Source organism: Babylonia areolata, chromosome 31, assembly GCF_041734735.1.
Source record: "Babylonia areolata isolate BAREFJ2019XMU chromosome 31, ASM4173473v1, whole genome shotgun sequence".
Taxonomy (NCBI): Eukaryota; Metazoa; Mollusca; class Gastropoda; order Neogastropoda; family Buccinidae; genus Babylonia; species Babylonia areolata.
The window spans coordinates 2,369,747-2,385,229 of record NC_134906.1 but is presented as its reverse complement, the minus strand read 5'-3'; the positions used below and the strand labels follow the sequence as shown (position 1 = coordinate 2,385,229).

General features: G+C 40.4%; 1 protein-coding gene across 1 annotated transcript; it reads left to right on the top strand.

Moving 5' to 3' along the window:
* Positions 1-3,328: 3,328 nt before the first annotated feature.
* Positions 3,329-15,252, top strand: LOC143276166 (1-acyl-sn-glycerol-3-phosphate acyltransferase alpha-like). The gene is made up of 6 exons (XM_076580590.1): positions 3,329-3,512; positions 7,178-7,311; positions 9,123-9,298; positions 11,796-11,891; positions 12,849-12,921; positions 14,660-15,252. Exons 1-6 carry the CDS (start codon positions 3,331-3,333, stop codon positions 14,818-14,820), a joined length of 822 nt encoding a protein of 273 aa, XP_076436705.1. The 5' UTR covers positions 3,329-3,330; the 3' UTR covers positions 14,821-15,252.
* The last annotated feature ends 231 nt before the right edge of the window (positions 15,253-15,483 follow it).

Below are 15,483 nucleotides of genomic sequence, written 5' to 3'. Positions count from 1 at the left end.
CTTGACATCTTGGGCTAGGTGGCGAACGGTTATGCGGCGACTATCCTCCAAAATGGCGGCCACTACTTGCCGGCCGGATAGTGTCAGTCGTCCGGGAAAGGGAGCCGTTTCCAAACGGATGTCCGACCACACTTGAACTGACGATGCCAAGCTTTGCTACGTCATACGATGGGGCATCCTTCCCATAAGTCTCTTTCATCTCATCAACTGTCTTCCTTGGTGTGCGGCCTCTCCAAAGTGCAGAAACTTGACTGATTACCGCTCAGCATTCAACTGGCTCCATTATCACAACTTGCTCCACCATACCACCTATAACAGAGGAACTATCACGAGTTCAGAGATGTAAATTACCACGTGAGCTATAGAGATATCTATTGTTATACATGTGCAATCTCAGACTCCTACAATAACCGGAATTAAGTCAGGGGAAATCTTTAGTGAACATCCGTCGTAAATGTACACCTCCCACAACGCACACACACACACACACACACTGACGCCACACAAACCAGCTCCCGCGACATGCACACACAGACACTACTGTATACGTACGTATAATGCACACATACATTACCAGTTTTGTCACTGTGGTCGCACGGCACAAAATTCCAGCAACCCCACCGCATGTCACATTCTTTAGTGTACTGTATTATTTTGAAGGTCCAGCTAGAACTTGAACTCCATTCTGGCAATAATAATCTGCGTGTTGTTGGTTTTGTAATGGCTCGTGCTCTTCCTTTTCAGATCAGACTTACACCCGCTCCCTCTTTTATATTATTATTGATTGATTGATTTGATTTTATTTTATTTTGTACGCTTATAGTTGACTTCACCAAGTTTTTGCGCCTTATACATATTATTATTAGTAGTAGTAGTTCTTTTTTTTTCTTCTTTTTTTTCTCTCAAGGCCTGACTAAGCGCGTTGGGTTACGCTGCGGCTGGTCAGGCATCTGCTTGGCAGATGTGGTGTAGCGTATATGGATTTGTCCGAACGCGGTGAAGCCTCCTTGAGCTACTGAAACTGAAACTGAAACCCGCTCCCTCGATCTTAGTCTATCACCGTTTCTGTGAGGCGATCGGATGGTGTGATGACCGGCCTTTGTGCCTGGTGGTTTTTTTTTTTTTTTTTTTTTTTTTTTTTTTTGTTGTTGTACATTTTTTTTAATACCTTTGCTAACATATCCTATCTTCCCGGATGCAGACAATTCATTCAGTTATTTTTGCGCGGATTCCAGCCAAGGTTAACTTTGTCAGCTCGCCTCAATTTCCTGAAACGCCTGCATGTCTCGGGGCAGTAGGTCTACATCCATGTAAAGTATTGCATCTGGATGTTGCCGCGCACTGCCTCATGCCACTCGATCTGGGTTCCTTATTTCACTTTGTGTTGTTGTTTGTTTGTTTTTGCAGGAGGTTCGATCGTAGACCCTCGATCGGTGAGTGAGAACTCAGGTCATGGAGGTGTTGTCTTGCAGGCGCACGTACTGTATGTAGTGCTAGCCACTGGACAGCAAGTATCGCGTACTGCTTCAACAAAGTCCATTTATTTATCTGTTTTATTTCATTATATTTTTTGTTGTTGTCAGGCTGGAGGTTTATTGTGACTTTGTACGCGATAAGTGGAGTGATGGCCTAGAGGTTACGCGTCCGCCTTGGAAGCGAGAGAATCTGAGTGCGCTGGTTCGAATCACGGTTCAGCCGCCGATATTTTCTCCCCCTCCACTAGACCTTGAGTGGTGGTCTGGACGCTAGTCATTCGGATGAGACGATAAACCGAGGTCCCGTGTGCAGCATGCATTTCGCGCACGTAAAAGAACCCACGGCAACAAAAGAGTTGTTCCTGGCAAAATTCTGTTGAAAAATCCACTTGGATAGGAAAAACAAATCAAACTACACGCAGGAAAAAATACAAAAAAATGGGTGGCGCTGTAGTGTAGCGACGCGCTCTCCCTGGGGAGAGCAACCCGAATCTCACACAGAGGAATCTGATGTGATAAAAAGAAATACAAATACAAATATTCAAACTCTCTCCTGATTTTTTTCCCCCGCCGTTAATTTTGCAAAGCAGTGTATCCCCAAACGGAGCTGTTCTTCACGTTTGGTGACTGAGGCATCTGAGCAAAGTGAATTTTCCTATTCCTTGCTGTTTTCTTCGAAATAGCCACACCCCACTGATCTACAAATAGTGTCCATCTATTTTTAGAACAGTGATCCTTACCTCGATCCACATCACTGGCACATGCAATGAAGCGATTCTCTATCTGGCTGAAGATGCAGACTGAAGTGCTTGTGGGGTGGGCCGGGTGGATATAGCAGGAGGGGATTTGGGTATGTGTGTGAGCGACGCGTTTTTTGTTGTTGATGTTGTTGTTGTTGTCAAGTTGTTGTTTTTTTTTTGGTTTTTTTTTGTTTGTGTGTGTGTGTGTGTGTGTGTGTGTGTGTGTGTGTGTGTAATATGTCTGTGTCATATGTCTGTGTGTCTGTGTCATATGTCTGTGTGTCTGTGTCATATGTGTGTGTCTGTACGTGTCTGTGTGTCGTGTCTTTAATTGTGTCAGTTTGGGGAACTGCAAGTTGAAACTGAAAACTTGCTTTGAAGTCTGTTGCACTGTATGCCGCGACAATTTTAGCAGCTGAAGACTACCCCTCGCTGCATATATGTATGTAGAATCTTTGGGGATTTGTGAGATGCTTTATAATAATAATTTCTCTTTCATTCTTTGTTTTTGTATGCAAAATGCAAAAAAAAAGAGGAATATTTGTTTAAACAAAATTAAAGTAAAAACAACTAAACTTGAATACCCGATATAAGGGGAACGGTTTTGATGCTCTCAGAACCGTTTATTTGGGGGTGTGGAGGTGGATGTGTCAGTGATTGCAAGTGATCGAATACTTCACAGCACAACCCTCTACTCACCCTCAGCCTTGACCAGCCAGTGAATAGTAGTCACGATACAAGTATGCGTATATCTATGCATGGATTATGCACGGCACCCACAGCAACATCACAACCACTGCATAACTGCTGCTGCTTACTACTACTGATGCCTACATTTACTACTCAGTCTACCAACAGTACTGCCAAACAGTTTCCTCTCCGGGGGAAAGCTCTTCAATAGTAGTAGCGTCCCCCCCCGCCCCCCGCGCCCCCGTTTTAGGTGCCAGAATAATCAATTCATATGATTGTGGGCCCTCAACAATGAACAAGAAGAACACCACGAACAACTGTTGGCGAGTTTCTGATAGCTTTACCCCCCTTCAGCAAATTCGTGTGAAAAGACACACACGCAGACCTTTGACCCCCAATCTCGTACTGTGCACATACAAACAATCATGGCGCTGGATGTTCAGTGGTACCTGGTCGCGGTTCTGTTGATTTTACCGCTCCTTTATGAATTAAGTAGCACGTTTAGATATTATGCAAAGATGTGCCTATACTATACTGTTGTAAATTTGGCAGCCATTTTCGTCATCATTCTGTCCCTGTGGCGTCCAGGAGATGTTGAAAATTATCGGTGAGTCCAACCGACACTTGCGGATCTAAATGGGATCATGCATTCATACACTGATACAGTGGTAACACATGTGATTAAAAAGTCTAGAATATAGTCAGTGGACAATAAATCGCGGTTGATCTTTCCAGTTTTCTGTTCTCAAAATGCAACAGTTCCAATTTGGTAACTTTATCTCATCAAGAACTTTAAATCGAAGTTTTTGTTTGATAAAAGTTAAAATTGATAAGTATTATAAAATTTTTAATTTAAACCACTCCATCCTCCTACCAATCGGTTCACAATCGCAGCATAAATGAGGATATATTTTTAAAATTTTTATTTTATGGAATCAATCATTGTTTCTTGTGGAGTGTAACAATTTACTGTATTCTTTCTTGGTTTATAAGTAATTGAAACATGCTTTCATTTAACCCCTGATTGATTGTTGAACTTTTCTTGGATAATGAAGTTTTACATTTACTTTAGTTTCAAACACCTTGGGATTTTATGCACAGACAACAGGATTTTCCCTCTCTTTTTCCTATAATTTCACCTGTTAGGCAGTGTTGATCAATAATGTATGATTTATATACTTCATCACTACTGTCAGTTGCATTTTGTTGAGTTACAGTTAAATACAACTTAACAGTAGAATACATTTTGTGAGAATGGTTAAATGAATAACACATATATTGTAAACATCAGGAGCTCACTGCCTGTTAGGTCTGAGTATGATATTGCATTATTGTCATTATCAAGGCCTACCAATTTAAAAGACTTTTTTTAAAAATTTATAAACAAACTATAAGTATAAAATTTGGAAAAAAAAGAAGGAAATGACCCTATAATAAAAGATTTCTGAAAATTGCTCTTTATGTGGAGTTATTATCAGTTAAAATACATATTTATTAGATCAATTGAAGCCAGAAACTGAGAAAGTTGTAATGAAGACTGATACCAATAGTCTGAAAGTGAAACTTTGCTGTTTATTTCTTAGCATCTACTGATCTAGATTTGTATACTTTTATGATCATAATACAACCACGGGATACTGGCTCAAAATCATTTCAAAGTTGATAATTAAAAGCATCTCACTCTCAGTCATAAACATTGACTGCCTTGTCTGACTTGGCAAAAAAATCTTTTGGTTGAGGTGCCGATTTGATTGAAAATGTTTTGGTTATTTTCAAGAGCTATCACTGTATCAGTCCAGCGTCCAGTGTCTGACACTGAGAAGAATCCAAAGGTTGACGTATTTTATGCATGTGCAACAACGACCGAGTAAGATAGTATTCAAAACTAATAATTATTAATAAGTATACATTATACGTATTGTAGTTGTATGTCTTGTATAATATTTGTACCATACAACTACAAGTATGTTATTTCATAATTGATAAACTTTATTCGTTTCTGGAAAAGGTTTGTTTTCAATAATTCATGCAACCAGTTACCAAATGATAATTATATAACACTCTCAATCTTTAGTTAATCTGTATTAACTATTAGTATTACTTTAGCTGTTGCATAATAACAACAACACTGAATAAATTGTTATTGCAGTGTTAGTGCTGACTGTTGATTCTGGGAACAGTTTTGTCCTTTTTCATTTGGGTTGAGGATTACCGACAGAATAGATAAGATTCCACCTTGATTCAGTCTACAAGGTCACGAAAATGGTTTGTGTGTTTTGTGTTTGTTTAACTCCCAGTCATGATAAAGCCCAGTGACCGACTTTGATACTTGGTGATACTTGGCAAAGATGTGCTGATAACCCAGAATGTGTTACACTGACACAGTGACAGATCTTTGAGACTAAGAGTTTCTTCAAACCAGATTTTTCAAGGGTTCACATACTGTACACTCATGACTCATGTCTTTCAGTTTCAAGAACAAAGTGTCAGACTATGCGGACAGATCCATATATATATATATATATATATATATATATATATATATATATATATATATATATATTTAATATAATATATATATATATATATATATTAATATATATATATATATATACACACACACACACACACACATACGCTACACGTCATCTGCTATAAAAAGTAAAATAAAATAAATAAATAAGAGCAGATGCCTGATCTTTGCATGACTCAATGCATTGATCAGGCCTTCAGAGACTATCCTAGTTATAAATTTTGAGATATTAAATGAAATAAACAAATACTAAATAGGTGAATGCTTTAAAATATTGTGAAAGGAAAGATTCATAGAACTAGAACTGTAGAAGGCAAAAGACTGAAATAACATGTCGCAATACAGAACAGGACAAAGCAAAAATTATACAGTGCAAAACAGTAGAATATTACAATTCATTTATTAATACAAGTAATATTAACTGTTCATGGGCTGTTTTATCATGTGGTCTGCCAGTGTAGCCAATAATTTTCACTCTGGTTTTCTTTTCTAAAATGACTAGTTTTACTAGATACATGCCTTACTCTGATATTAGTGATAAGGAAGCAGTACTGCAGATCTATCAAATTTTTTTCAACTTTCAGTTGCTTCAACTTTGCCATGTAATGTAGGCACCTATACTCTGTTTTCAGGGATCTGCATGCTGGTTTGTATTGTCATTCCATAACCATTCTAACTCTTGACATGGATTACAGGGATCTTTACACAATGTATTTTGATTCGGACAAACATTGACCTGGGAGGTCCGGAAAAAAAATATCCCCACCCCAAAAATCCACCAGGTTGGTTCCAACAGTGGAACTGAACCCAGGACCCTCAGTTTGTATGTCCAGCGCTTTAAATAACCATCTGGATGTTGCGCACTGCCTCAGTTGGGGTCCCTATTTTTCAGCTTTTCCATCAGTAAGTCTATGAGGAACTGAAAGAACAATGACTGGAGGAACATCTTGGAATAACATAGGTCCTGGAATAACAGTTTAGTTTCAGTTTCAGTAGCTCAAGGAGGCGTCACTGCGTTCGGACAAATCCATATATTTATGCTACACCACATCTGCCAAGCAGATGCCTGACCAGCAGCGCAACCCAACGCGCTTTGTCAGGCCTTGAGAAAAAAAAAGTAAATAAATAATAGATAAATACATATAAAAAAGAACTACTACTACTAGTAATAACATGTTGATATAATTAATAATATAATAATATGTTGTATAATAATTGTATAACAATAATGTTGTATAATAATATAATAATATGTTACTGGAATAACATCTTCATGGAACTAACTTTGTATTATATATATCATTATATGTTATTGTTATGTTTGTGTTTATGCCTGATATCATGCAGATCACAGAGGTCACAAAGGAAGCATGCATTTATCACACATAAAAGAACAAAAGAGGTGTCATTTACAAAATACTGGAGAAAAATCTACTCTCCAATAGGAAAGGAAAATACATGTAAGCAAAGTTTGCAGCCAGGAAAAAAGTTAGACCCCCACCCCACCCCTCCACCCTACCCCCCCACCCCCACCCCCACTTACCTCCCCTTACTCCCCACCCCCCACCACCACCACCCCCCCATCCGCCCCTCCCCCCCCCCCACCCCCCCTCCAAAAAAAGACGGTGCTGGACTGTATTGATCCACTCTTTCTGGGGAGAGCAGGCCAAATTTCACACAGAGAAATCTGTTGCGCAGAAGGAGCGACACAGTACAAATTTTACCTGATGATTTTTCAGCTACGTGGTGATGATTGGCAGTGAGGTGCGACACCTGTTTGGCATCGACATGGAGGTGCGGGGCAAGGAGAACCTGCTGGGGGATGAGCCCTACGTGCTGGTGGCCAACCACCAGTCCTCCCTCGACTTCATGGGTGCGTGGCTGCTGGCTGCTCTGTACAATAGTTATTTCATTTCATTACCTGTCTGCTCGTATCAAACCTGCTTTTTTTTTTCTCTTTTTTTTTTTTTTTAATTACTATTTATTTATTTATTTATGTACGCTTATAGTCGACTTCATCAAGTTTTTGCGCCTTATACATATTATTAATAGTTTTTTTTGTTTTTGTTTTTATTTATCTATTATTTATTCACCCCCTTTTTTTTTCTCAAGGCCTGATTAAGCGCATTGGGTTACGCTGCTGGTCAGGCATCTGCTTGACAGATGTGGTGTAGCATATATGGATTTGTCCGAACGCAGTGACGCCTCCTTGAGCTACTGAAACTGAAACTGCCTGCTCACTTTTAATTGATTTATTTGTTTGATTATTTATTCATTGATTTGATGATGTATGCATTTATTTGTTTTTGCTTTCCCCCCCCCCCCCCCCCGGAAGGTGGGAAGCGTGACTAAACGTGTTGGGTTATACTGCTGCTGGTCAGGCAACTGCTTTGCAGATGTGATGTAGTGTGAATGGATTTGCCCAAACGCAGTGACGCCACCTTGAGTAACTGAACTGAACTGAACTGCTCTGTACAAAAGATGCCACTTAGCTTTTCCTTTGTCGGCCACAAAGCCAGTGTACAACTACAACATCGTGATATGCATTGGGCAAAATGGGGAACGAAGAAGTAGGAACTGCCGCTTGCCTTGCTTCTCTACTGATGACCGGAAAGCCTATACAGTTACAAAAGACATTGCTTGGCTTTTCCGTTGTTTGACAGAAAGCCCCTATACAATAGACATTACTTGGCTTTTCCACTGTTAGACAGAAATCCCCTGTACGATGGTCATCTGTTGGCTTTTCCATTGGCCAGAAAGCCTGTGTACAATAATGGTTGCTTTGCTTTTCCCTTGTTGGACGGAAAGCCTGTGTACTGTAGTTGTTGCTTTGCTTTTCCATTGTTTGCCTGTGTGCAGTAGTCATTGTTGTCTTTTCCATTGTTGTTCAGAAAGCCTGTGTACTATTTTATATGCATTGGGCAACATGGGGAGTGTAGTAAATAGGAGCGACTGTTTGCCTTGCTTTTCTGCTGTTGGACAGAAAGCCTGTGTACAATACATAAATTACATTGCTTTGGTTTTCCATTTTTGGACACAAACCCTCTGTATAATATATACATTGCTTTGGTTTTCCATTCTTGGACACAAAGTCTGTACACGTACAATAGACATTGGTTGGCATAGAGATTGTAGCAGTAGGTAGACTAGTGAGACTGATGCTTGCTTTGCTTTTCCATAGTTGGCTAGAAAGCCTCTGTACAATATGTATGGCTTGGCTTTTCCATTGTTGGACACAAAGCCTCTGTTCAGTAGACATTGCTTTGGACAGTTTGGTTTTCCACTGTTGGACACAAACAAAGCCTCTGTACAATAGACATTGCTTTGGTGTTCCTCTGTTGGAAACAAAGCCTCTGTACAATAGACATTGCTTTGGTGTTCCACTGTTGGAAACAAAGCCTCTGTACAATAGACATTGCTTTGGTGTTCCACTGTTGGAAACAAAGCCTCTGTACATTGGACATTGTTTGACTTTCCCACTGTTGGAGACACAGCCTCTGCACAATAAACATTACTTTGGTGTTCCACTGTTGGACACAAAGCCTCTAAACAATATATTCATTGCATAGCATGGGTTGCCCTGTGTGTTGCTCAAGAATATTTTTAATAAGACTATTATTTATGCTAATACTAGATTTTTTTTCTTAAATTGACTTACTGTCTGTGATCTGACCACCACCGCAGGGATGATGGAGATATGGCCGTCACGCTGCACAGCATTGGCCAAGCGGTCTCTACAATACATGGTGCCCTTTGGGTTGGCAGCAACCATGGCTGGCACCGTATTTGTTGACCGTGGTAACAGGGACCGCGCTTTCGACACCATGGATGGTGCTGCTGCTGCTATAAGGCAGAAAAAGGTCAGTGCTTGTTTTTTTTTGTTTTTGTTGTTTATATTTTCCAACATGCATTAAGTTTTGTAGCCTGTTCCTGTCTTCGATTTCTCTGTCGGATTATTATTTAGTGACATTATTTTGTCTGTGGTGAAACTTCAAACAAACAAAAAAGTACTGTAATTTTTGGCGCTGCAGAACATAAGGCACACCCCTGAATTTAAAGAAGAAATTAATTTTGATCTCTTCTCACGTCTGAAAAGTCGCTTCTTCCGTAAAGTGAAAGTCCTCCATTTTGTCTTTGCTAACAGCGGATGCTGTTTTTCGAGTAGTGATGTCATCTTTGGAAAAGTGGATTGGAATCTGACTTGTTTTTGGCTCTGTTACCCGGTTTGTCTACTCTGTTATCTACTGCTTTCTTTCTTGTTACACATACACTTACATTTATTACACTTAAGTTCTGCTTTCGAAAAATGATGAGTTCACTTCTGATTTCTCTACTTTCACACCATTAATTTATCCCCAGTTCAGACACTGGTCATTTTTCATGGCCTAAGGGCAATCTGCGATTATGTTTAGTTGAAATTTTGTGTAGTATGCAATTTGGTTTCAATTTCATCTGATGCTGAACATGAACCATGTTGAATCAAACAGTGGTAAGACTGAAATGTTGCTATTCACTAATTCAGTGTGATCATGAGCGTTTATTGTGATCAGTGATGTTTTCATACATTCATACTGAGTTTATTATGTCAGATGGCCCCCCTCGGTCGTAAGAATTTGGTTTTCAGACAAAGATAGGACACCTACAGCCAATGGGACACAGGGGTCAGATAAGAGATTTTAGTAAAAAAAAAAATTTTAAGTAGCACCTTAAAGGCCAAAAATTACAGTAAAAGAAATACTTTCATTCAATTTTATTTAACCAAATGTGTTATATACACGCACTTGTCACCATGTATTGAAAACCATGGGAGATAATCGTGTTGACCCACTCTCTGCTGATTTTGCTATTGAAAGTGCATTCTCCTGGTCGTATATTGTGACAGTGACATCCAGCATCGTGAAGTTTTTGACGAAGCTTGACAGTGAACTTTTGACGGAAAATCCTGAGAATAGTTTGAGAAACAAATGGAAATGGTTGAGAACGAAAATGGAATTGGATTTCAGTTTGAGAAATTGTGTTGAAAGATTGACAGTCGCCAGTATTTTATCCCCCTCCACTAGACCTTGGGTGGTGGTCTGGATGCTAGTCATTCAGATGACTCATCTCATTCCATCTCATCTGACGAGATGATAAACCGAGGTCCCATGTGGAGCATGCACTTAGCGCACGTAAAGGAACCCGCTGCTACAAAAGGGTTGTCCATGGCAAAATTCTGTAGAAAAATCCACTTTGATAGGAAAACAAATATATTAAAAAAAACCAACAACTGCAGGCAGGAAAAAAATACAAAAAAATGGGTGGCGCTCTCAGTGTAGCGATGCACTCTCCCTGGGGAGAGCAGCTTGAATATCGCACAGAGAAATCTGTTGTGACAAAAAGAATAATACAGTACAATACAATACAATACAATACAATACAATACAATACAATACAATACAATACAATACAATACAATACACTGCAGTTGTGTGTTTCTGTGTGCCACCTGGTCAGATTGAAAAACATGGATCCAGTTGAAAGAAAACGCTTACAACTACAAGACACACAAGTGATCTGGCACACAAAACGGCTTGTGTTGCAGTGTAGATAAATGCAAACATGATGAGTGAGCACATCATCTCACATCAGTGTGAAAGGGACTGTTACCAACCAAACTGTGGAAACAAAAGCCATCCAAACTGTGGAAACAAAAGCCATCCAAACTGTGGAAACAAAAGCCATGTAATGCTCAGTTTAGTAGAACACTGTAATGTTGTGGAATTTGTGTGGAGACAAACTGCTGCACAGACTGGATGTCACATCATCAAGTACAGCTGCTACTTCATCAGGGCTCAACTTCAATGGCCCATTATCATTATTTGTAACCATTTGTGACTCGGATATTTTACCACAAACATGACAGTGTACCCATCAGTGACTCAAATGATCACAAACATGGCAACCGCAATCATTTTTTGTCCTCTTTTTTTTGATTTCACAGATTTCACCATGATTCCCTGCCAAATCACTATGTTGAGAAAATAACAATAATGGTAACAGTGTTCAGGCTTGATTCTTTGTTTCGTCGAGTCCTCATGATAAATAATAAAGTATGTGTAAAAATGTATTGTCTGTTGTATTTCTGTACAATGATACAAGTGTCTGTATTTTAGATCAAGATAGCTATATTATGTTACATATCCATATGATTATGTTGCATGTCCATTTATGTTACATATCCATATGATGATACAGGTATTTCAGATCGGTATTTGTGTTGCGAATCGGTATAATGATACAACTAAGTGTGTATTTCAGATCAAGATAGATGTGTACATGTTAAGTATCCGTGTAATTTTACAGTCGTCTGCATTTCAGATCAAGATCTTCATATTCCCAGAGGGCACCAGGAATCGAGACGGCGGCATGAAGGCTTTCAAAAAGGGCGCCTTTCACCTGGCTGTGAAGGCCCAGGTAGGCTGTGTGGGCCACACTTTACCTGTACTGCGTCTCTTTGTTTCCTTCTTTGTTTTATCTTCTTCTTGTGCTAATATAGTGCCCATCAGCAATCACTGAATCAGGATCAAATTTTAAGTGCTTTACAAACACAGTGATTTGCACAACAGGCTGCCTACCTGGTTAGAGCTGACTGACAGTGACACCTACCTTTAGGCGCTCATTCGTTTGCTGTGTCATTCCCCCAGGCCTTTCAGTCACGTGTTTGCATATGCATGTGTATATTATTACATGTGTATTTTTGTTGCTTTTGAAGCCTTCCATTCCCCTGCGGCATTCTCTGCCCCCCACCCCTCCCATCCCCCCACCCCACCCCCCCTCAACAAACATGCCTGCAAGACAGGATAACTGCTTCACAGTGCTAGCCTGAGACCTCTTAAAATTTGGTGTTTTTTAATTGATCTTGCCAGCTGATGTGTTTGCTGTACCAGACACATTCTTTTTCTTCTTCTTGTTTGTTGGCAGCAGTTTCCACTTTCACTGTTCTGTAAATGGGTTTTTACTTGTGCGACCATTTTTACCCACCCATAAAAATTCTTGTACAGCCATACTCTGTTTTCGGTGGGTGTTCATGCTTGGTATGTTCATGTTGCCATAACGCACCAAGCACTGACATGGATTACAGGGTCTTTAACATGCGTATTTGTTATGTTCTGCTTGCAAATAGGCATGAAGGTTGTTTAGGCACAAGCAGGTCTGCACATCTTGGGTTTTGGGATGGTTAAAGTCTCCACCCTTAACCCACCACACACTTCAGGTATTCAAACCCAAGGCCTTAGAAGTCCAGCGCTCCATCCTCTCGGCTGTTGCACCTGTTGTGCCACACACATGACTTTATGGTTCGACTTATTTGTATATTTTTCCCGGGTGCATATGAGTGAAAGGTTTGACCTGTTTGTATCTTTTTTTTTCCAGGTGCCTGTGGTGCCGGTGGTGTTCTCTTCCTACAACGAATTCTACAGCAAAAAAGAGAAGCGATTTGACACAGGTGGGTGGGCTGGAAAGCTAGTGTCCAGCAGCATGTGACTGAGGAAGTGCTAGGATTAATTCATTCATCCCTGGGAAGTTTTCAGCTTTAGCAGGATTCTGTGCCTTATTGATGTGGAAAAAATTTTCAGCTTTAGCAGGCTTCTGTGCCTTATTGATGTGGAAAAATGTTCAGCTTTAGCAGGCTTCTGTGCCTTATTGATGTGGAAAAAACGCAGAAATTGTGTGTGATGTTATACTGTTTTTCCTTCAAATCACATATGGACACATCCTGATATGTGTAGAAAATAGTTCCCTTTCTTTGCCGTTTATGCCAAGGCCTGACTAAATGCGTTGGGTGATGCTGCTGGTCAGGCATCTGCTTAGCAGATGTGGTATAGCGTATATGGATTTGTCTGAATGCAGTGACGCCTCCTTGAGTAACTGAACTGAACTGATCTAGTGTCCAGTGGCATGTGAGTGAGGAAGTGCTAGGATTAACCTGTTCAACCCTGAGGAGTTTGCAGTTTTGGCAGGCTTCCGTGCCATTATTGATGTGAGGAAAACACTGAAAATATTCTGTTTTTTCCTCCAAAGTTTGTGTGGACACATCAGAAATTACTGTTGATGTTTGTTCCCTTCCCTTGCGGTTTATGTGTATTTAGTGAGACAAATTTTGACGCCAGAGCAATGCTCGGGTGCAGGGCTCGGTGAGTTAAAATATGTGGAGATTTTTCAAGAGGTGGTGTTGGGGAGTGGATGGCAGCAGAATGCTACACTTGCATAATTTCCAGCTTTCTTTACGCTACTTTAGTATGAAATGTAAATTAGCGCTACAGTACAAACACACATCCATCTGACATGGAAAACAAAGCTCGCACACTGCAATACAAGAGCAGCAGATCAGGCTTCATGGAATCAAAGTGCTGTTCACTTTGTACTAGTTTATTTGATCGTTGCCTGTATGATGAATATAGAATCATATTTTAATTAGTCTGTTCTGAGGGAACCTTTTTTTTCTCGTAAATTCTGCATATTTCCTCTTTATAAAAAAAAAAAAAAAAAAAAAAGTACATATTTCTCTATTTTGGAAAGGTTGAGTATTATCCTTTTATTTGTCTGTGTATTTTTGTTGTTGTCCACAACAGTTTCTCAAGATCTAATTTTTTCCTGGTGTGTGCTTTTCTGTGCTGCTGCTTTGAAGTGAAGTACACTGTCAGTCTGTGTAGTGAAGAAAGTGATAATTGTCTAGCTATCAGATGGGCATTCTTTCCACAAGTTTTCCGGGAGTAAGTATTTCGTTGCCTTGTGTTGTGTTCTTGGGGTGGACTTAAAAAAACAACAACAAAAAACAAAGTATGCTGTTTCTTTAGACCTCTGTTCTCAGTCAGCTCATCCAAAGGGAGAGTGTACATGAGTTTGTGTGTATGTGTGAATGCATGCAGTGCGTGTGCATGTGTGTGTGTGTGTGTGTGTAAGGATGCCATGCGTGCATACATGTGTATGTGAATTGATGTGTGTGTGTGTGTATGCATATATGTGTGTGTGAACAGGTGCGGTGCAAGCATATGTGTGAATGTGAACAGATGTACGTTTTCTTGTATATATACAAGAACGAATGCGCATACTTATGTGTGTGAGCGTATGTATGATTGCTACTTACCTTTGTGTGCGAGTGTAAACGCACCTTTAACCTGGCACACACAAAACAACAACAACAACAACAAACAACAAACTAACAACTCTTCCTCACTGCACAGGCAAGCTGGTGGTGACGTGCCTGCCCAGAGTCCCCACCTCAGGACTGACCCAGGAGGACGTTTCAGCCCTCACCGAGCGGGTTCAGCAGGACATGCTGCAGACCTTCAACCAGATGAACTCAGAAACGCGACTCACGAGAGGCAGCAATGGATGTCAGTGATAGCGTACCGACGAAGAATAAGAAGAGAGGGAAGAGGGTGGCGCGAAACAAAAAAATTCTGTGTGATAATGAACAACACCACCATCGTTAACGGACCGGTTTATCTCATCCTTCAGGTGCTTTGGTAGAGACATTTGGTTCAAATTTGCTGTAAACACGTGTGGTGGGGATGAGGTTGGCGTGTGTGTGCAACAGGGGGGAGGGGGGGGGGATGTATGCGCAGGCATACTGATGGTGTGTATCATACTGTGCCGCGTACACACACACACACACACACACAAACGCATGTGTACACAGTCACAATCATGCGTGAAACTTGTTTTGAGTGCATGCGGTCATTTCCCTACCCATCCACCCGCACAAACACTTTTGTACACGCAGTCCCCCACCAACCCCCACAAATACACCCACCCATACTCACACACATACACATACACGCTATTAAAAAAAAAAAAAAAACTTGCTCCCACTTTCACACACATTTTAACCCTGATGTGCACACACACTGATGAGCAAAGATTCTCTCCCTTTTGTCACTATCTCCCCCTTACTCTCTCGCTCTCTCTCTCTCTGACTCATTCACACAGGGATCTATCTCACTCCTGCAAGACAAAGTGCCATGACGCAGCTGTTGAAATTGACGAACATGGCAACAAGACAGAC

What these genes read in the sequence shown, in the direction of transcription:
- LOC143276166 (XM_076580590.1), top strand. Translation starts at nt 3,331, where the DNA reads ATGGCGCTGGATGTTCAGTGGTACCTGGTCGCGGTTCTGTTGATTTTA. An exon ending in ACCTGGCTGTGAAGGCCCAG is followed by an intron (nt 11,892 to 12,848) that starts GTAGGCTGTGTG and finishes TTTTTTTTCCAG; the next exon opens with GTGCCTGTGGTGCCGGTGGT. An exon ending in AGAGAAGCGATTTGACACAG is followed by an intron (nt 12,922 to 14,659) that starts GTGGGTGGGCTG and finishes CTCACTGCACAG; the next exon opens with GCAAGCTGGTGGTGACGTGC.